Source organism: Melozone crissalis, unplaced genomic scaffold (assembly GCF_028551555.1).
Source record: "Melozone crissalis strain CALT ecotype California unplaced genomic scaffold, PUWL_Pcris_2 ptg000033l_1, whole genome shotgun sequence".
NCBI lineage: Eukaryota > Metazoa > Chordata > Aves > Passeriformes > Passerellidae > Melozone > Melozone crissalis.
The window spans coordinates 5,582,283-5,605,554 of NW_026535811.1; the positions used below are offsets into that span (position 1 = coordinate 5,582,283).

Here is a 23,272-nt window from a genome sequence, read left to right on the forward strand (position 1 = left end):
TGTAAAAAAAGGCCTCATGCGCCTGGTTTAAACATCAGAAATAAAATAGGCTAAATGAGAAATCACTGCACAAGTCTCCAAGTCTTGGGAGCTCAATGCTTTGGTATTTCTCTGGCCTTACTGCACCAGTACTCAGGATTCAATCAAGCTGCAACCCTCTGCTGACTTCTTAACAGAACTTGGAAAACTTTCCAGAAGTGCAAGGTATAAAGTACTCAGCTCTCCTGAACACCTGATGGACAAACATAAACCATTACCCATAAGGCTGGGGCAAAAGAGACCTCATCAACATTTTTTAGGGAAGTAATACACCAAGGTGGGGTTTGTGTTTCCCTAACCTTCACAGGGGGGCTGCTTCCTGAGGCACCCAAGTCCTTTGTCTCCCAGATGTCCATACACAACACTGCACTCCCCTCCTGTCATCTCTCCCATTAAAATCCCACCGTTTCCATCTCAAACCACTTGCAATTTTCACTCTTAGGGAAACGTGTGCTGCTACGACATTTTATGCACGGAAATATTCCATTATTTCACAAAAACCCTCAAGTCACCAGTTCCCTCTCCCTGACAGTTCTCATCTTGTAACCACGCTCACCCCCTGGCTCATCACATCTGCTGCATGACCTTGTGTGGGTACCTGTGGTGGGTAACTCCTCCCCCCCTGAGCCTCCGGCAGGGTTCACAGACACACTCAGACACTGTGCAGCTGTGGCACTGAATGAGCAGGCAGGGTGGCCACCACTCCAGATGGTTTTCTCAGTCATCCTCATGCACCCCAAGCACAGCTGACAAACACAGAGGCACCTGCACATGCAGACGTGCTCAGAGGCACCAGCAGAAGCCCTAGAGACAGGCCCACAGATAAGCACAAACCCTCCCTCTCTGACAGCCTTTCCAGACAGACAGATGGGATCAAACACTCAACACCCCCTCTGTCACTGTGCTGCTCTGGAGACACAGGTGCTCCCACCTGGACGTGCCCCTGGAGCTCTCACAGGCCATGAGCAACCCCCAGAGGCTCCTCCAGCTCCGTGGGCACTGATATGAGCCTTGCTTTGGTGGAAAATGAGGACTGAGCCATGCAGTCCCTTTGGTCTGACACTGGCAGGGGGAAGGGTGAAGGAAAAAGGACCCTGTGGACCAAGGCAAAGTCAGTTTTCCTCTCTGACCAAGGGGAAGGAGGTCACATGAACACCTTTCCCAGTGACTCAGGGTCTGACTGTGTTTCTTTCATTAGTTTGGGCACTGTGGCACAGCATAAATGGAACTTGATTTTTCCATTTGATACAGAGCAACAAACAACAATGAGAAACTTTCTTAGCCTGGAGGAGGAAGGGACAGCAGGCTGTTAGTCACCTTTACAGCACTCAACTCTGGGCAGTGTCTGCTGACGTGGAAAGGAAGGAAGTGCTGCTCTGTGCTTGGAGCTACTTCTGGGATGATACAGTCCCGACCTGCTGGGTTTTGTTCAACTCCTATCAGATTTATTTCCAATTATAATAGAGAGTAATAATTTTTACCACCTCAACATTTTCTTCCAAAGGGGTTTTGCAAACTCAAATAACAATACTTTTTTAACATAAGGAATAATAGCAGTCTCCACTGTTGGGAAGACTGAGGTACAGGGATCTAATAAAAGTCCAAGGACTATAATCCACAGGCCCTACATCCCAGGCCTCATACATTATACCATTTTTCATCTTACTCCTCAAAACCCATTCTTTGTCTTGGTGACAGCTGACAACATGGTAGAGGTGGTCTCTGCCTTGGAAGTTCTTTTTTTTAACAAAAGATTTAAAAGCAATTTCCTCCCTCTTTAGTTACTTAAGAAGTGGCATAAGAGTGCCCCAAAAATGAATATTTTAAAAAAATTTTGGGGGAAAAAATTTTAAAAAGATCTTAATTTTGTGGCTAGAAAGTTAGTTGTACAGCAGTCACCAAGAGGAAAGCTCTTAAAATGCAGCTTCAGAGTGATGCAATTTAAAGGTGAATGTGGGAGAAACTGTGCCACCCTGAAGTTTTTAAACCCACCAGATTTTGACCTTCTCTGTGTCCTTTGCACTTCCTCAGTTGTGTCAGATGCCTCTGGGTGCCTGTGGAGCTCCTTGGGGGGGGTTGGGAGATATTCCCAGGATGCAGGAAGCAAGATGGACTTATTGCTTGACATGATTGAGCATTTTGCTTGACTTAATCCCCACCACGGAGGTGTTTTACATGAAGGCTTCCTGAAGGACTCAGAAATGCTCAGGGGGATGCCTACCCTGCAACCCCATGGCTTCCCACTATTTTGGAATGCACAGGCATGCTAATGAAGTGCTGAGCTGGGCTTGCAGGTGCACACTCACCCATGGGCATGCAGGGGAGCACTCCTGCATTCAGGGAACTCCCAGGCACACTCATCCGTTACCAACTCTCACAGTGAGACAGTCACATGGGCTCAGTTACACACACAGCAACCCCCGAATCCACCAACACCAAATACACGTGAAATTCTTGTGCTTGCATTCACACTCCTTTTCCCCCACACATGGATTTATGTCTGGACATTCTCCTGTGGGGATTTGTAGCCCGTACAGGCATCCAAACACACTTAGGGACATGGAGCACCAGTAATGGAGCGCACACACAAACACCCACCCATGTACACTCACATATATCTTAAGGAAGGTTTTGGTCTGGGAAATTCCTTTTTCAAGAAACAAAAACATACGTCAAAATAAAAAATGAAAGACAAACCAGAACATGGGGAACTGCACAAACAAAGCAAGCACATAACTACACACACACTGTGGAGGCTGTCAGTCAGTCAGGGCTGTCCTCACAACTACAGCTCTGTGCCTGCTGGGTTTGCTTCCCTTGAGTGCAAACGTGTGCTGAACCTCACAAATTTCAGGCTTATGCCAAAGGCTGCAGGTCAAACTGATCTGTGCCAGGAGTGTCCATCTTCCCTTCTAACTGACCACAATGAGAACTGACCCTTCATTCCAAGAGCAGCACCTTCCAAGATCCTACCACAAGCACTTTTCATCTTCTAAGGAGTTCAGCAGAAATATTTTACCTGCACCTGACCAATCTAAACATCTCCTATCAGCAGAGCTGGTTGGCATTTTAGGGTTTATATTTTCTGTCCTTTTCAGACCCCAGCTCTCTTGGAACAAGACAAGACAGTGTACAGAAACACAGGGCAGGGCTTGCTCAAGCCCACAGACAGCAAGGAAGCAACGAGCCCCCGAGGAGAGGGGAGAAGTGTGTCTGATAAACTGCCTCACACTGCTTGGCAAGATGACAACCGGCCGTCCAAGATGGGCTGCTACTTCCAAAGCCCATTTTCTACAGCTGTAACATATCAAGTGCTGCTAGCAGGGAGGGAATCTGACAGGACAAACCAACATACAAAACATTCTCTTATTCAATAAGGGTTATAAAGTGCAAAGGGATTTCAGAACATTTCAGAACAAACTCAATCCACAGCTGCCGCTTATTTATCAGTGCATCAAAAGGTTGCGCAAGTTTTTAGTAACAAACATTAGAAACTAGTAGCAAAGGAGTTGCCTAGATAAAAAAGAGAAGATTTAAACATGCCAGGTAACAAAAAGATGTGTGCAGAGATCTGTAAAACTGTATAGAAGGAAAGGATTCTTTAGAGGAAACAGAGGGACCATCACACAATGCTCTTCACAGCCCTCACTAAAAGAGTCAGGGCCAACCCTGCTGCCACCTCACCTGAGACAGCTGCAGGTTGTTTGGACAGAGGCATGCCCTCATTTTTTGTAGGCTTCTGTAACTGAAAACTGGATTCTGGGCCTTGCCTGACACGAACTTGAATTGAGACAGAGCCTTGTGGCTGGCAATTAAGCACAGCAGCACGGACAGCCCTGGAGACTGAAGATCACAACTAGCATCAGCAGCATGTCTGTCTCAGCAAGATGCTGAGGATTAATGTGATTTATACTGCTTAAATTTGACGTCTGGGACCCAGGTGTCTAGACAAACCTAACAAAGTTAGACACTCACCAGTCAGCAGTGGGCACCTCCAAATGGCAATTTATTTCCCTGTCACAGATGTGTCCAGGGCGCCTGGGAGGGGAGCATCCCTCACCACTAACAGCAAGAGGTCACCTGGCTGTGACTCTCTTCCTCTCAGACAATGGCAGCTAATGAGGAGATGAATCTGAATTTCTTCAAAAGGACCCGATGGATTTTCCTGCAGTCTAGGACTTCTGACTATTTATGTACCAAAACAAAAGGATTTCCTTCCTTTCTGCTTAGAAGATTTTTGTATGGATTCAAATACATCAGTCAGGGAAGTCTTATTGATGTTTAATATGATTCATTTCCAGTTAACTGTGCTTATTCCCTACAGTGCCATATACAGTTCTCCCTCTAAGGATGAGAATTGAACTTTTCCACAATCTGAAGGCCATTGCCAGGTTCCCTACTTAGTTTGCTTGTGACAAGTATGGCAGAGAAAAGGTTTTAATCTCACTTTTAAAAATTAACAACTTCAGCCTCATTGTAATATCCCTCTATAAAGTCAGACTAATACTGATATCTACCTAGTAAAAGGGTTACCAAAATTGTTTACAACATTCTGTGGGAAATGTTGTAAGCAACTTTTTGTGTCCAGAAATCAGGACATTTAAGAGATGCAAAATAAAATTTCCTTCCTAGTTAAAAACTATTTTCCATTCTTTCAAAAGACAAGGAAAATAAACTAGTTAAAAAAAATTATTCATTCAAAATCAAAATGTTACAGCTTGAATAAATATTCTTGTTTTGGAATTATCGAATAAAAGGAAAAAAAGAAAAAAGTTGAAAAGAAATTAAGCTAGAACTAAGATATGAAAATATTTTGTTTGGAAAGTTCCAAGTGAGGCACTTTTATTTTTCAAAATGCTGCCTGATTATTTTTCTCTAAACACAGCTATGAGTGAAAACTATGCTGTCACTTCTCTGCTTGCAATTGGTTGTCTTTACAGCACACAATTCCAAGATGGAATGTTTATTCAAGAGCCACATAATTTTGAAAATTCACAAATGATTTGCTGTTCTTTAAGATATTTACAGCAATTTTCTTTCAATTTTTCTGTTTTCCTGGCCTTTATAAGCTGCATTTTTCAGTGTAATTTTGTCCCTGCTCATAACCCCATCACAGCCTCTCTTTTGGAGATCTGTGTGTTTCCTGCCTGTCCTTTGTCTATTTATCCTATAATTCTATATCCATCTACCTCCAAAAAAGAGACATAGGAAAAGGATTGCCTGGTGTGATTTATTTCCTGCACACCAGATGCTCATTTCAGTCTCCGTGGCTCACTCAGTCCTTCACCTGTCTGCTGAGATGGGCACGAGTGGGGCCAATCAGTGCCAATTGGGCTGGTGCAATTTGAGAGATGGAGCAAATCAGGTTGCAAACAAAAAAAAAAAGCGTTGGAACTCTGGTGCTTTGTTTTCCTTTAGGATTTCTGTTTTATTTTTATTTTATCTACCTTTGTTTATTATTATGTTCACATTTGAAACAGAACATTAAGAGCAGATTCCTCTAAACAGAGACAATTTGATATTTATTTCTTTTGGAGGAAGCCTGAGTGAGGAGGCACAGGGAGGATTCCTGTTTTGGTTCCCTCAGTTCCACCTCGAAAGAACTGACCTTTATCTCTCTGTGGGGTGGAGAGTATTGAGCTGCCATGGGAAGCACAGCATAACACTGGGCAGACCAAAGTCCTGTTCGAGCAGCTTCCCATGGCACAAAGAGCTTTTCCACTTACACTCCACGTTTCCCATCACTTTTCCTGCTATACAGTTTAATTCATGCCAGGCGGATTATGGAGGGAAGAAAATGATGCAACAGTCAAAAAGTCCTTTAAGTCGTTCCAAAAAAAAAAAAAAAATTAAAACAAAAGAAAACCAAACCAAATAAAATGCAAAAAAAAAAAAAAGAAAATTAAAGAAAAAAGAGCTTTGAAACTAAACAAAAAAAAATCTGAAAAAAAAAAGAAAGGAGGAAGAGGGAAAAAAATAAAAGAACCCGGGAAAGACGAATGTTAGAGCAGGCACGATCATGGACAGACGCCAGCTACTTACGTTCACCTCGGTGATTGCTATATCAACAATGCTACCCACAACAATCAAGGCGTCAAATGTATTCCATGCATCACAGAAATAGTGCTGCATGTGGCAGAGAAGCCAAGGAGAGAGAGAGAGAGAGAAAGAGGAAAGAAGGAGAGGAAGAAAGAATGAGAGAGAAAGAGAGAGGAAAGAAGGAGGAGGAAGAAAGAATGAGAGAGAAAGAGGCGGGAGAGAAAGAGGGAAAGGGAGAAAAGAGGGGAAAAAAAGTAAAAAAATAAAATAAAATAAAATGAAAATAAAAACGAAACAAAAGCATGAAAGAGGGAGAGAAGAGGAAAAAAATAAGAAAAGAAAGAGGTTATGTGGGCATATTAAATAGTCTCTTACCACTCTACAGTATTGGTTGCTCAAACCTCTGTAACGTTTCACATGATGGAGGGTATCAACAAAAGCCTGGTTAGTCAGAAAGTTACACTCAAGCATGTCTACCTTTTGGAGGGAAAAAAAGCACACACACCCCAAACTCTGTGCGCTTTCACCAGTCACAGCCTTGGGGCCAGCTATGACAAGTGAAAAAGAAGGAGGCATTTCCCCCCCTCCTTTTTTTTTCCCTGGGAGAAGGAGAAGGACGACGGCAAGTTCAATAAAAGCATGACTAGAGGGAAAAAAACCAGAAAACAAAAAGAGAGAGAAAAAAAGAGAGAAAGAGAGAAGGAACAGCAGAGGAGGAGGAGGTGGTGGTATCCTGGGGAGGGTAGAGTAATACTCACATTAGTTTCACTGAGAATGACGTCTATAATGCTGCCAATTACGATGAGGAAGTCAAAAACATTCCAAGGATCACTAAAGTAACCCTACATAAGGAAGGGGCAGGCAGGATGGGGATTAAAAAGGAATGTTAGACAGACAAAAACAGTTCAAAATTACCATTAGAATTTCTGCCCTGACACCTCAAGGGGTTTTCCTCTTAAGTCTACTTGTTGTGTCTCAAGCTGTAGCCTAGGCCTGGGTTCCCTGCCTCGTGTGAGCAGCCCCTCTCCAGCTCATGGGATTCCAGAGAAGCCACCCCTCCCCTCCAGCTCTGAGACAGGGGATGAAGGGAAGTCGCACAGATCATTTTGAGCATGGCTGCTGGCAGGAATGGGGCTTGCAGGACCAGTTCCTCCAGACACCTCCATTCCTGGCAATGCAGCACCATTCCCATTTGACTTAGTGGGGAGAGTACAGGAATAGTGTAAGGTGGTTTCTTCAAAAAATGGCTCCCCACTGTCACTATCAATCCCCCAGTCCATGTTCCAGCTCTGTGCTCTGTGCTGGCACAGGGAATAGCTGGCTGCTGTGCCATGGAGGAGAGGGCACAGTCAAGCTGGGGCTGTGCTATTTAAACCTCACCTCTCTCTTTACCCAGCCCCAGTCAGTATAATTTCAACCATTACAGTTTCTTTCAGTAATGCCCTAGGTCCAGAGCAGGACTGGTATCTCTGTGACTCTAAAAGCACACCTGCACCACAAAATGGAGCTGTGAATGTAGCCTGGCTTGTCCCAGCAGGAAGGGGAAGAACAGGAGCAAAGTTGTCTTTAGCATTGCTCAGAGTCAGACCTGCTGCTCACTCCTGCTAAGGACAGTGCCACAGCAGCACTGTCACCTTGGCTGTCCAGGACAAACGAGGGCTGGTCACTTCAGGGGCTGCCCCAAACATCTCACTGTCCTAAGCAGAGCTCAGGAAATGCTAATCAGCACTGCTGACTGCCTTATCCTGCATAAATTTTGGTGGATAGGCTGCAAGGACACAGGACCCTTTTGGAGAAGGTTCTCTTCAGCCTAGGAGATGAACCTCTACGTAAACTTCCTCTACAAGTCAATGTCACAAGCAAAGAAAATTCATCCTGCTCACTGAGCACCTGTGCCAATCTCCTGCCCTTGTTCTGCAGCCTTCAAAGGAGGCAAACATTCAAAATCCTCCATGCTCCTTTCATGTGTTTGGCTTAGTGAGCATGGGCTAACCTGACCTCCCTGGTTCCCAGCTGCAGCTTGTCTCCTGTGAGACTGAACCCGAGCTGCACTGTGACTGCTATTCTTAGTCCAAGAGTCAGGTCATGGGTAAAGTGTGAGCCTGTGTTCCCAGGCAGCGTTGCAGAAAGCAAAAAGGAGAAAAGAAAAAAAAAATTAAAGACAAGAAAGAAAAAAAAAATTATCCCAGTACTGGCACTGTACAAAGTCAGGGTTGGGAACCTCAGATTACTGTGGGTTCAACCATCACGAGGAGCAGGCACTGGTAAAAAGTGTCTTTCTATCTGCTGAAACACTGCCTCCATGAGACTTTGAGACTCACATTTATGAACAACATTACTCTTTGGGCAGGAAAAAAAAAAGAAAATACGAAGCAGAAAAAGTCACTGCCCAGCTGGTTCCACGCCAGAGCCAGTGAAAGGAGCTGGTAGAGGGACTTTAAAATCTTCTCCTCAAAACCAGAATAAAACACCTTCATTCTGCAGCCTGAAATAGGCAACTCTCTTAGCAGATCTACGCTGGAAGGAGCAACCATCCCATAGCTACACATTACTACACAATTAGCTACAACAGGGAGGAAGCAAACAGGAGAAAAAGCAAATTCAGAGAATATTATTATTCAGCGTCCAGCCTAGAAATACACAACAAATATTAGAATGGATTCAGTGGTGATGTCCAGCATCATTAACAACCAGATGGACCTGGAATAAAACTGTAATTAGACTTCACCAAGAGGAAGGGGAGGGAGAGAACAGCAGATTAAATTGTAGAGGCAAATGCATTTTGAATAAATAAAGGATAGACACAGCTCACACAGAGTTACACAAAGTGCCTTTGCAGCCTGATGCGACCTTGGCAGACAGTGCACTTGCAGGATCAAAGCAAAGTAGAAGACAACAGACCCAATCCTCCTGCCCCTGTCCATGGGCACAGTCCTGCAGAAGGCAATGGCACTGCCCACATGCCAAATGAATATGAGTGTTCAACAGCATGGTTCTCTTCTATTTCCTCTCAAATTGCACAGTTTAGGAATTAGTAAGAATTTCAGCAGGAATCGAAACCACTTCCAAAAAACTCAAGAGTTTGATTTTGGGCAGCTGCAAGGGTAAAGATCCAAAACGTGTTGTTTAGATGATGACTTTTAATGATTTTCAAATCTCTAGTGACAGACATTTGGTATTTTTACTATGATTGGCATCATACTGCAAAGAATGTTTTTGGTGTAAACAAATTTACAATTTCTTTTTTCTGAGCAGCTTCTTACATAGAGCCCAATAATTATTGCTCTGGTAAAACAGCATTTGCTGTTGATATGTAACCCAGGTGACAAAGTAGCATCAAACCCTGTCCTCAGATGACCACCAAAGCCACTCAGTGATTTATTGCTCCCAGTAGGAGTAATACAATCTCACTGGAAGTAATGACACTGCACTGACAGAGCTGGCATATCTCAGGAGGGATTGAGGCCTGGAAAGGAAAGGTCCCTTTTTCATTGCCATCAAAAAGAGCAGCTTTGGACCTCTGAGACACCACAGTGTATCTGAAGCCACTCTGCTGACTTCAACAGTGTTGCTCCAAATTTCCACTGCAAGTTCTTTCTCCTGGGATGCTCTACTGAGTCTCAGCAGCAAGATCCTTGCTTGAAAGTCATGGCTGCTCTGCTCTGGGATCCCAGGAAGAGCATTATCCCAGTCTGTTATTGTGTGGCTGTAAGGTGACCACAGAGAGCTCTTCTCTTCCTCCTGTGTCTCTCAGATGAGTGATAGAGAGGAACCATGGGTATGAATGAAGTTTTACTCAACCCCACATCCAAAATGCCAGTGTTGGATTAATGAAACACATGGGTTTTAAAACCTTCCTTTCCTCCTCACCTGCTCCCTCTGTGTTTCAAACAGAAGGGTGAAAAACAGGAAGATATTCACAGGAAGAGAGCTCAAGGAAACAGAGAGCACAGACACTTAATTGGGGTGGAAGGTGATGGAATCCTCCCCTGAAAAGCCACCCACCCTCCTTGGAGACATTTACCTACAAATGGCCCCTGGGACTTTGCTTTGGATCAGACCTCATAACGTGGTCACCAGTTATGGGTGTGCAATGAGAGTGAGCTACACCCCTCCAGGACTTGCCTCTTGTGACCTCAAAGCACCTCTTCAAGCCACATTCCCCACTGGAGTGTACCAGGGTGGCTCATGAAAGATGAACTGAATGAGGGAGGAGCTTTCACTCTAATAAAGAGGTTGTATTTCCAAAATATTTTTTCCCACCAGAAAGTTCTGCATACTTTTCCCAAGAGGGTGGAGGTCTGACTGGAAATGAATTGATGGCACTGTTTGTTTTTGCAGTACAGGAATTTAGAGTGTAATACCATATTTTACCCATAAAGGGAGAGGCTTGACCCTGATTTAGCTATTATTGCATGCCACATAATGGCATCCTCAGGGGTTTACTGGGCAATGGCAGTCACCCTCTCTTGTGGGATGACTTTGGAGATCCATCCAAGCTTTTGGGGAGAAAAGAGGACAGAGAGAGACCAGGAGGATTGGATTAAGTATTCAGGAAGCATGAAATAGCCCCACCAGTAGAGCACATTTTTTTTCCCATTTTTTCCCCCCCAAAGGTAGCAAATGATAGTGTATCACCACATGATCAATAAATTCATGAAATGCTGAGCATAAATATGCAGTAGCTGACTGGAATGGAATCTCATTTGTGTGAGAGGAGCAGACATTTCAAAAGGAGCATGCCAATCATTTTTAGGTTTCCTAGTTGCTGAGATTAGCTGTTAAAGAAACTAGGTTTTATTTAGGTCCTAATGGAGGCATTGACATCTCTGGACACCATTTCTTCTACTTTTTCTGAATAAGAGATCCTAAATAGGACAGCTGAGAAGCCTCAAACACAACAAGAGGGAAAATTGCCCAAGGGGGTGTATCTGAAGCTCAGAGTCACCTGGAGCCCATGACAAGAATATGTGACAGCTGGAGTGCTGTGCATCCCCAGTGAAGCACAGAAGTCCTCAGAGGAAGGGTGCTGACTTGGGGTACTGGCTGGGTTTTGAGCATCAAGCCCTGTGGGACCTGCAGGGTCACTTTGTGTTAGTGTACATGCAGTTTTTTATCTGCTTAGTCACAGGTTTTCATTTCTGCCTCTTCTGAGGTGGCTGGCAAAATTTAACAAACCATTCTGAGAAAAAAGCCTCTAAAGGTGAAGAGCACAGCAATGTCAAGGCTGTTCACTGGGTGGGATCTGAGTGTAGGTGGGATGGTCCCCAGTGGAAGGTGATGCTGCAGAAGGAAAAAAGGGAAGGACATGCATGCAGGTTTGTATTTATGAATACAGGAATGAAGCATCAAGGAGGAGAAACTGAGACACAGAGATAACTGCACATCTTAAAAAGAGGGCAAACTGCAGGATGACCTTGCTACTACTTCTCTGAAATAATCCTGCATGCTAAAACAACAAAAGGAAGCATCAAGTCTAAATCAGCTGAAGCGAGTACATAGGAAGGACAGAAAGGGGCTGATACCCTGATACTCAGTGGGATTTCTTAGTGAAAATTTCCTTCTGATTGTAAAGGGCAAAGCAGACTTTGCTGGGGATTTGTAAAATGAGATGAACTGCTAGTCTGGCTGATATTTAGTTAATACAAGGACTCGTTTTTTAAAATGCTGCAGGCTTTTTAGAGCTGTGAGAGTCAGTTCTCAGACTTCATTAAAAGAGGCTTTCCATGAAAGTACTTTTGCAAAAGGGACAGTATTGAGTCAAAGGACATTTACACAGTTCCACAGCTCTTGGCACATGCTCTCACAGCGGATTTGGGGGATTCATGTGTGTCCTGGACAATCTTACAAAGCTACAATAGCTCCTGACACGGACCAGAGATGTGTGTCAGATGCAAATTCTGTTGTGCTGAGATACCATTTAGCCATAACAGCAATCAGGGAAATTAGCAGAATGCTAATAGAGAAGGAATCAAGTGGAGGATGCAGCTGCTTGGAGATCCTGACAGGCTGCAGGAAAACAGCATCTATTTGCATACTATCTATCAACTCTCATCCACTGATGGATTAATTCTGAGACAGAGTCCCTGCAGTTCACCTACCAGTCACTGTAATGAGTCACTGCTGCAGGGAATTAAACAAGGCTCCCTTCTACTCCTTCAAATCTTTCCACAGACAGGCAAAGAAAAGAGGAGCATTTCATCCCTCCAGACTGTTCTGGTGAGTTCTGAAGGAGCCTCATGACTCTTTGCTTATTCCATAAGAAAACAAGACCAGCTTATAGCCCAAGATGGACACTCAAAAATGTTGATGTTTCCTTTTATCCTCCCTCACTTGTTTCATGCTCTCTCCCACAATGAGGGCACCTGTGAAAGCAGACAGGTGTCCCTTGAGGTCTGAGGGCCTGCTTGGGCATCCTGAACACTCTCCTTGACAGAAACAAAAGAGTTGGAGGATGTGAATGGCTCTGTGATCTGGAAAAAGACCTCAGATGTTTATTTCTATGTTGCTGGAAGAAAACCGAGGTACCTCATTACTGACCACTTTTAAGTGGACACCTTCTGATTATGGTTTGAGATCCTGTAGATCCTAAAGCAAATTACAGGTCTCACCTGTCCTTCTGGGGAACAAATACCTTCATCAGAGGAAAAAACCCCAAAAAACCCCACTGCCTGAACCAAAGTCCCCAGGCCACTATTTGACAAAACTATTAACATTTATGGAGGCTGGAAATACAGAATCTCTTTTTTGTGCTCTACACACCTAATGATAATTGATAATGTCTGGAAGATACGATTAGAAAAGACTGTATCATATCTGTGACTGGAGAATTTCCATTTCCAGATTTTGCAATCCAGTTCATTTCACCAGAATTGTATTTTCCAAAGAGCCCTGTGAGTGCCTCCATGCCCATCTACATGGACTCCTGGGATGGTTTGGGCTGGAAGGGACCTTAAAGATCCATCCAGCACCAATCCCTGCTGTGGTCAGGGACACTTTCCTCTATCCCAGGTTGCTCAAAGCCCATTCCTGCCTGGCCTCAAGCCCTTCCAGGGATGTGACACCCACAGCCTCTGTGGGCAGCCTGTGCCAGGACCTCACCACTCTCACAGTAAAGAATTATTTTCTAATCTAACCCAGCCCTCTTTCAGTTTGAGGCCATTCCCCTTTCTCCTGTCACTATGTGTCCTTGCAAAAAGACCCTTTCCAGCCTTCCTGCAGACTCCCTTCAGGTGCTGAAGGTGCTGGCGCTTGGTGGCACAGTCATCTTACATCTCCCTCTATTTCATTTACTGTAAAGTGATTGAAATACACAGGCTCTCAGCCACGGGAGGCTTGAAGACCAATTTCTGGTCCCAGGTCCTCCAAAGACTGGGAAAGAAGCATGACAAAGGCAAGATGGAAGCATTTGTTATGAAAGCATCTCTTAGACATAGCAAAGAGAACATTTCTAGGCAATATGCTGAGAAGGCCTGAGGAAACTATACCAGTAAAGCATGCTGAAACTGGATGATTCAACTAGCTGATCCTGATGAAATTTTTGGCCTGGATTGCTCTTAAGTGCCTTTGAAGGAAGGGTGAGTAATGCCTCTGAACAATAATGACTAAGGCCTCTTGATATAAATGCATGAAAATGGTGGCAGAATAGCTGAAAGCTCTCTTATAAATTTTACTGTCCACCTAGAAAATCAGATAAACATTCCTGACCTTCCCACAGGTATTTTGTGACACAGCAATACCCCATGAGGAGTCAGGCCCTTTTTCTCATGAGCAGTAAGCTCACAGCAGCCAGTTAACAATTACTGCCCTGCAGCCAGAAACCAGACTTGTTCTCAGCAAAGAGAAACAAAATCAGCACAAGTTTTACCAGAAAGACTGAAAAATGAATGTGATGGGTGAACAGATCTTTTATCACAAAGGGCATTCCGTGAGAACTTTGCTGTCAAATTCCATTTGGAAGAAGCTGCAAATGCTCAAAGACTTTGGAAGGTCTAGAAGCAGCATGTCCTGATGAAGGCCAATAAATAACTCCTGAAGGCAATAAACCAACCCAGCAATATGAAACAGTCCTATGAGAAGAGCTAAGGATGGGTTTTATTGTTTGAGATAGTCTGTCTCCTAAAGTAGGACTGACATGCCAGCCCAGGCAGGAATGACTCAAAAGAAGGAAAACTCAGGCTACAAGAACAGAAGTGCCACATGTCTCAGAGTGAAGAGTCACTGCAAGTTGTGGGAAGATGAGACAGGGGCAAGCAGTGGGTGAAGGAGCATTCTGAATATGGGGCTGGACTTGGAACAGATTCCCAGTCTCTGTATGAAGCAGGGGAAGAGGCTGTGGACTGCTCTGATGTGGCTGCTGAGTGGCAGAAAGGCACAATGTTCCAGGAACAGCACAGTAGGTATGAGCTGTAGGCTTTTAGATAGTTTCTTTTAAGTAATTTCATTTTTATAAAAGGCTTAATTTTATATGGATTAGAGTAGGCAGTAAAAGAATACTTATTTTTATGTAATCCATCAATCATAACTTGCCAAAAGAGGATGATTACTCTCATTTGACTCTTGGGGAAGCAGAAACAAAGAAAACTAAAGTTTTCAAAGTCTCTAAAAGCCAGATGCATGAGAGAAGGGAGATCACCTCTCTTAGATGTCAGCCAGGTTTCCATTTGCCAGTGGAAATATCACTTTCTAACATTACAAATGCTTCTCAACAGGTGCTGTATCACAGCCTGTTATCTGGTACCATTCTTATGTGAAGATTCACATCTCTGAGAGCTTTGGACCCTTTAAAACAACCTCACAGGAAGTGACAGAGGGCTGGGATTTTTTGTCTGTTGCTTTTCCCTGGCACTGTTCCCTTTCCAGCCTCTTGCTGCTGCTGTGAGTGAGGCCCTGGTTCACCATCCCACTGGGCTTTTAACATCATGTGGATAATTTTCTGTATTAAATAATTAAGTGCAATAGCTAATACAGTGCTTCCCACACTGTTGCATTGTGCAGTCATATAATTATTTTTGATCATTTATAACGACATTAAAACCCCCAAGTGCCAGACTGAAAATACATCTGTCATAATGTTGCAGCAATATGCAAATTCTCTGGGTATGTTTGCTGTGAGGGAAAAGGTCCTCTATCACTGCAGCTCTTACACAGCTCCTCTAACAGCCTTTTCTGCCTACTGAATTCTCCACTGATCCTTCAGAAAGCTGGAGGATTGCATAGCTCTGGCTGATCCTTGTTAGAGGTTTCACACGTTCTCTATAGTAATTAGAGGATCTATTTGCAGAAAATTGCTGGCCTTGTCCTCCAGGAAGGAGAACATCCTGCATTTAAACAACAGATCTAACACAGGGAGCAGCAGATCAAACAGCCTTTTTGTCCCTCACCAACTGTTTCCACCACAATATGAAAGAACAAGCTCTTTTCCTGAAGAGGGAAGTTTGTTCTGGATACTATTTTGTTGTTGGCCTCATTCTTAGGGACAGCAACAAAGAAACCAAATAAGGTGCACTCTGCTCATATCTTTGTAGCAGATATATTTATTTTCTGCAGTAAAATGGGAAAGAGCCACTTTATACAGGATGTCAACCAGTGCTGACAAGAAAGGCTTTGATGCTTCCTGACCCAGATTCAAGCAGAGTTGTGAGCTAGGATTTAGGGTGAAAGTTTCATTTCTCATCATCCATCTCTTTTCTTCTGTTACATTCACCTACCAAGTGTTTTTCACACTGCATGACTTGTTTGGGCTCAGTCACGCCTATGCCATCTCAGAATATAAGCATATGCACAATAGAACAACTTTAGTCTGGCACTACTTTCTTTTCCTTTAAAGTGTTTGGAAGGGCCAGATTTCCTCTCCCACACACACTCAGGAACTGGTGAGGAGCTCAGTGAAATCTAGAAGCCACCAAAGAGGATTCCCTGTGCTTTCACATGATAGAGAAGGCAGCTATCTGCTAGCTAACTCCTCATTTGTAGAAACTGCAGCTAAATCAACCTCATCCCTAAGCATTCTGCTACAAATTTCCTTTCTCTGTATTAACTGGAAGATTTATTATTCAAGGCCCTACTTGATGGGCCAGCAGTCTAAAGCACTAGGAGTAGTGCACCCGTAATTCCTTTTTTTCACATTTCACTGCCTTGTAACATGTTGGCTGCACTCTCTCCTGAGCAGTTTCAATTAGGTACCTGGAATAACAAATCCAGGCTTTGGCTCTTGGCTAGAGGGGTCTTCCATGGTCTGTGAGAAAGCCCCAGCAGTGCTGAACTCCTGGGAGAATGCTGTGGCACAGACTGGGCTGCAAGAGGCTCACTTTCTTCCTTAGCCTCTCTTTTCCTGGACATATGGGCAGATAGAAATTCTGTCAAGCAAACAGCTCCCAGGAGCAAGTCTACCAGCTGACTGTGCCAACCCACTGATGTGCACAAAGGACTGGGATGACCTGGTCATCCACGTCCAGAATAATTATTCCAAGTATTTCTTCCCACCAAAGTCACCTACACATGCTGCTCTGGCACACAGTACTTTTAGCATTTACTTTTTCAGAAAGGCTTAGAAAAGAGGCTCCTTCTTCCTTCCAGACCCGTGGACATGAAAGACAATATGCTCAAGTCTCTGTATGATGTGTATCCTGTGCAAAATGCATGGGAATCCTGGCAGACAGGTAATCACAGGAAAGGGCAAGCAGAGGAGTGATTAATGAAGGGAGAAGATTTTTTTTCCCCTTTTTCTAGTTTATTTCCAAAGCTCTTGGGGCTGATTCAGCAATTCCTTGAGAGTCTCAGGCTGACTTCACATGAGATGCAGTCACTGGTATCTTTATCTGGGCATGACAAAGACCTCAGGGATTTCTGGGTGTATGGCAGCTGCTGGGCTCACTGGAGCAGCTGAGATTAATTCCAGCTGGGCTACTGGTGGTATAGAAAATGCAGAGGAACAGAAAAGACATTCAGACTTCACCACAACAAAATCTGAGGTGAAAAGGAAAGACTTTCTGGGGTAACCTGATGATGCATTTTGAAACAGGGCTGAGATTAATCCACGGAAGCAGGGAAACATACTGTACCCAACTTCTGCTGCAACTTATTCTGATAAATTCCCTCCACACAGGGAGGCTCTGTGGCTGAGGTTCTAATGTGCTTGAACATGGAGACCCGGGATGCCTGCCAGGGAACTTTAGAAGCACAAGAAGATGCTCGTTAGCTTAAAAGGTATAGGTTTTAATTCAGTTTTCAATTTTCTAAAAATCCTTTCCCATGTTTACTTTTTCTTTCAGTCCTGTTTGTGTTTTTCTTTTCCTTGCATCCCTTTTTGTCCAATCACATCTTCCTCCATTTTACTAACACTTTACTATTCCAAGGTCTTAAATTTATCTTTTTCTTTCTACCTTTAAGGATATTTTATCTTTTCCCACTCTTCATTATCTGTATGGCTTTTCTTACTCCATGGACTTGGGTTTTCTCTCTTTTCCTCTCAGACCTGTTGGTTCTTTTTGGTTTTGTTCTTTCCTTTTCTTCAGCTAACAAACTGTCTCACCTGATCATTCCTTGCTCTCTCCATGCTCTCTACTCCTTACACACCATCAAGCACAGCTCACTCTTCCTTCTTGTTAAATGATGAACATTATTCCCCACCCACAGCTTTTGACACACAATCAGCTTTCTTGAGCTTTCTTTTGCCTTTTAATGCATTTCTTTCCCCCAAAGCCAGGGTGGTGGTTGGAGGCTGACCTTCCTCTTGCAGGGGGTACATGACTCAATCATCAAATACTCCACAAAACAGAAAAGATACTATTGAAGCTGAGGAAACAATTAGGTGGCTACCAAGGTTAAGGACCTGCCAAAACCAGCAAAGGAAGTCTGCAAAGTAAGAAGAGCCACTTGACCACCATCCCATTTGGCCACACAGCTTTGTCCACGCTGTCCATGGAGGAAAGCAGCTGCCTGCACCATGGGCTCACATTTACACAGCCTAAACCACTAATTTATGCCACCACACTGCATCCCAGAGCATGTGATTTTTAACTAACTGTGATTCCTGTTGGATAGAGCTGAAGTGTTATTTAGCTCTGAGCAAAAGACCACTGAGTTGTAACCAGTTTTTCTGATGTTTTTTATCTGTGCAGAAAGGCTTGACTTCCCTTTCTCTGTATAAGCTGCAGAAATAAAACTGTGATGAATGATGCCAGGGTAGCATCCTAAGCTATACAGGTATTTCTACATGTACTAGAATGAAGAAGGACAAAAAGCATTAGATTTCCAAAATTACCCGCATTGTTTCTATGGATATAAATTTCAGCTGTTTGTGAAAATGTTGAAGCCTCCATCCTGACCAAGGAATAACAGATTATGGTTTTGGTGAGAAAGAAGAATGTGAGTAGTATGAAGCAGCCAGTGTGACTTTAGGAGAGACTGCTCAAAGATCTGTTTATAGGCATAAAAGCATGAGAAATGTACTGGTAAAAAGGGAACAAAAACAGATGAGTCATTTTGCAGGTTTTAGAAGAAATATCTGTACATCAAATGCATGATAAACGCTGACTGAGAGGAGCTTAAAGAGGAATAAAGAAGTGCAAATGCATCAGGGGAGAAAGAAACACTGAGGACACGTAGATCCATCAGTGCATGGAGGCTGAGAAATAACCATGGGTGGCACTTGTGACTTCCACAGCACAGAGGGTCACAGCTCCTCCCGGGATCCCTGGTGTGCCTTGTGCTGAGGGTGAAGCTTGATTGAAACAGCCCCTGAAGTCCAAACTGCTGCACAGAAATGACATGCAAGAATGGCAGGAATGCAGAGTAAAGTAGCAGTGATAAATGAGGGGCTGGAGGAACTCTCTGAGGCAGGACAGATGGCGTTTGTTACAGGCTGCTTTACAAGTAACATCCATAAACACCCAGGCAAGAAAGGTGCTGACAGTGTCTGGTAAATGGAATAGACTTGTGATCTGCAGTCTCTCTGATAGTCATAATTCCACAGAGGAAATCTCCAAGATTCCCTTTCCACACTCAGGCACAGATGTGACAAAATATGTGGTCATGTGCTTTACTTTATGCATAGCAGTAGTTCCATGGATATGTCTTCCCTAGTTTGAGATGGCAGGCACAGCAGGAGAAAATTCATAGCTCTTGGATTAGTGGTCCTGCCCTAGCTAATAAGGGGACAGATGAAGTGTTTTCCTGAAAGAAAAAGTAGATGTAGCTCACCAGGAAAACAGCCCATTCCAGGCAGCTGGAAAGATCTGAAATTCCTGGAGGAATATCCATCCTCACATTAGCATGTACATTGACAGATGGTGAGGCTTCATGTGAATAGGAATTTTAAGTCACTGTCTTTAACTTGAAAAGATAAACCCCAGGCAGGTTTTGTAGAGCAGCTGGCCCTTCCTGGACTGGTTCTTGTGGGGATTTCTTCTTTAGGAAGCTGGAACAGTGGTAGCTGTGAGCACCACAGACAGCACAGCACCTCATTCCCTTCAGAAGTTTTCTCTGGAAAAAGCCTGAAGCAGCAGCAGCAGGTTTCTCCATGCAGGAATTGGAAAATAGCTCAGCAGACTGGCTGGAGAATTTATAAAATTAGAAAAACAAAGCAGCAAAAGGCCTTGGCTCAACAGCATTACTTTTAGACTGTCTGTCTCTGAAGTAACTAGTCTTGAATCAGTTTGTGAGCATCAGCCAAAACAAGCACTGAGGTCCATTTGAGAGCTTTGCTTCAGAGCAGCACATTAATACTCTGTAAGGAGATGCAGGGCATGCAGTGGATGTTTTCTTTATCAGCAGCCCTAATGACCCCAAATGGCTCGAGCTCACTGCTAGCACATCCTCCTGACAAAACTGCAGACATGGATGAGCTGTGTCTGACACAGTGCTTAGATTAATCCTGCAAAAAAATGGGGTAAGTGACCCTCTGCACCACAGGAGTGTCACACAAACCCACAGGTACTCAGGAGCCTTGTCCCAGCCTGGCATGCCCTGACTGTGCCACAGCAGCAGCTGCTCCAGCTGATGTACCCCTCTTCTCTATAGCCTCCAGGAGACCAAGCAGACCAAAACACTGCTGACAGAGGATGGCCAGCAAAAAGGACAAGTTTCAAAGGGACTTGCTGACCAGAGCAAGAAATCTCAGGAGTAACAGTATGCTTAGTTAGGAAAGCCCTTGTCTTCCTACTCCTTTCACATATTTTCTGTAAGTGTTAGGAGACAAGCCCTGACTTGGACTTGGCTCCTTATTCCTACAGCTGGCCTTTCAAGAAGTAAAGCCTTGCTCTCACCACAAGAAATGGGAGCAGGGCTGAGTTATCCACGCTGGTTTCTTTGTAGACAGGCACATGTGTGAACCTGCTTCTTATCTGTGCAACTGAAAAGCAACTTTGCTTTTTTCACCTCTATTATCAAAAGCAGCAAGTCAGAAGGACTTCTCACAGAATGGAAATGAAGACATGAAAAAGGGATACAGTAAAAAAACCCTATTCAGCCAGGCTGCCAGGTAATTCACAGTAGCACTGGTGTGCATTCTACTTAGTGGACCTTGGCAATGGTAGGTTAACAGCTCGACTTGGTGATCTTGAATGATCTTGATGATTTCCCAGCCCATTTCCAGCTGAATCTGTGTGTCTGTAATCGTGGATGCCACACCATGGGCAGCAGCAGGAACTCTGCAGATTGGGCTTCCCCTAAAGCTGTTCCACATGGGCACATCCCTGGGCTGGCTCCTGTGACAAGGTAGCACAATAGCAGCTCCCAATACCTCAGGGATCTGTCCTAGTTCCCTTTCCAACCCTCCCTGGTGAAGGTATGAATAAACAGCAGCTGGTTCCACCTTGTGCAGATGGAGAAATCCTCATCCCTCTGTTCTGCTGCTGCAGACCCTTCATTCCAAGGTGCCTTTAGGAAGTGGCTGTGCAAGGGAGAGCTCTGTGGTGGCTGCTTCTGAGTCACAACTCTGTTCCTGCTTGTCTTGCTGCAGTTGAAGGTTAAGCTGCAGCATCCATTACTGGGTTAAGCACCCAAAAAAAAGGAGAAAACAGACTCAATGTTGCCAGCTTCAATTCTGTGCTCAGTTCTGTTCTGCCACATTCTCCTGGGGCTTGTCACTAGAACACAACACCTTCAGCTAACCAAGTTTCCTCCTTGCTTATTGTCAGTCATCAAGCTTACAGCTCTTTTATTTTAGGGTATTCTTCTCACAGAAAAGAGTGATGTTTGGGCACAAATTCAAAATGAGACAAAGCAGCTTAAACAAAGGCTGGTTTGTGTTTTACTGCTCGGGAAATGACAGACAAATCTGTCTGCAGCAGAGATGAGCATTTCATCTTGCCATTTCCCATCTGGGAAGCACTAATAACACTCAGCATCTCATTTCTTTGCTGGGGCCACGTGGTTAGTTACTGGGCATAGGTAATGATGTTCTCCCAGGTGTCAAAGAAATGCTTTTGGACATTCCCAGCTGAGGTTCCTGGGGACAGCTTCCATCTGCAAATGTAGTCTGGCCACAAGGTGTAGCCAAGCAGAAGATGGAGGTAACTACATTCTCCATGCTGGAAACTCCCACTTCAGAACATATTCTAGCCAAGTTCACCTGCAGTACTGGTGTGCAACATGAAGAGAAGCAGACAGTGCTCCCCAGCGCTGGTCCCCATCAGTCCCAGTGGTCATGTGGGAGAAGGGGCTGCCTTCTTTGGAGAGCAGGGAATGAAGGTGCAGCCAAATCCTTGTACATAACAATGACAAGTTACACAAGGAATTTGGGGTTTCCAAACCCTAGTCACTGAACTGGTACTTAACTTAATTCAGTGTGAATATGCTGCAGGAGGAAAGTCTTTTCGCTGTGTTAGCTGTTTTCACAAGGTCAGTCCTGTTTTTCTTCCCTGTAATCTTTTGCTTCAATTTTTGAAAAGTTGGGGTTTCTTTCTTTAAGGTATTTAATTAAAATAGAGCTATGAGTTAATACCATCTTTGGCATACAGGCCAGAGCAGGATTTGAAACATTTATTGTTAGTGTTGGCTATTCTTTCACCTGAGGTTGTTGTCTGAGTTCTAGTTCAAAAGATTTCATTAAAACTCTACTATTCTTGTGATAAACTCTCACTTTTACTATAGTTTAGCAGTTGGAGATTTAGTTTGGAGATTACAGAATCATGGAAAATTTGGCTGAGAGGGGCCCTGTGGTCTATTCAATTTGCCTGTCTCAAGACAGATCATTGATTCCTAAACTGTCTTGAATTAAAGATTCCCCCAACTTAATTCTAAATCCTCAAACTATAAAGATTCCACAATTACTTTAGGAAATCTGTTTCAATGTTTTGCCATCCAGAGATATTTGCTTACCCTCAGTTGATTTTTTTCTAGTATTTTTTGTGCAGTAAAACTTGAAAAGGAGATTGAACAGAGGAAAGTAAAGCACAGGAAAGTAGAAAGGATTTCCACTATCATCAACGCCATTTCCTTACTGGTGGAAGCAACCATGTCAGGTAAAGCATTCCTTGTATGTGTACGGAACTCAGTATTTGACCTGGTTGAACTTCTCCCCTAAATGTTCTGAACCAAATTCTGCTGAGATTCTCATCTTTTTGAAAGTTATAAATCTCCTGTGAAGCAGAACTGCAAAATCAGAAGAACATTTTAAAGCCTGTGAGAGGCCCTTCTGGGTACATGGTGCGCAGATAAAACTTTTATGAAGCAACAGAAAGTTTGCTCGCTAACAGACATGGTGAAGTCTCAAAAATCAAAGATAGATCTCTTCTGAAAATTAAAATCTCTGCTGAAACAGATAATGATGCTTCTAAATTTCGCAAGACAGTGTTTGAGAATTCACAAAAATCTCCAAAACCCAGTCTTCAGCAGGACTGCCAAGATGCTTCTAACTTCCAAGAGAACTACATCCAAGATAAGAAAGTGATATGGGGTTTAGGTGAAAAATAAAATTACAAGACTATTACGAGAGGAAGTCCTAGAAAGTGTGGAAGAAAGAGAGAAGCTGGGTGGGAATAAAGTCAACATGGAGTTGAAAAGAAAAAAATAAGGCCAAATTCATTAGAAATGGAAAGCAAAGTTTCTGAAGTAAGGATGAGGAAAATGTTAGATTACACCTGGAAGGAGCTAAATTCAGTCATCCCTTAACTTTAACATGAAGGACAAGCATGACTGCCAGAAAAATATTCTCATTTTTACCAATTAATAACTGATGCTTCAGAGAGCA

The 23,272-nt window shown here is 43.6% G+C and overlaps 1 protein-coding gene across 1 annotated transcript in view; it reads right to left on the reverse strand.

Annotated features, from left to right (window-relative positions):
- The window catches only part of CACNA1C (calcium voltage-gated channel subunit alpha1 C), a 408,531-nt gene that overhangs the window by 45,577 nt on the left and 339,682 nt on the right, over positions 1-23,272 (reverse strand). Inside the window, exons 30-31 of the mRNA XM_054281854.1 lie at positions 6,837-6,920; positions 6,082-6,165 (exon numbers count right to left, since the gene is read on the reverse strand). Of these exons, the coding sequence (XP_054137829.1) occupies positions 6,082-6,165; positions 6,837-6,920 (168 nt within the window). The remainder of the gene's footprint in view (positions 1-6,081; positions 6,166-6,836; positions 6,921-23,272) is intronic.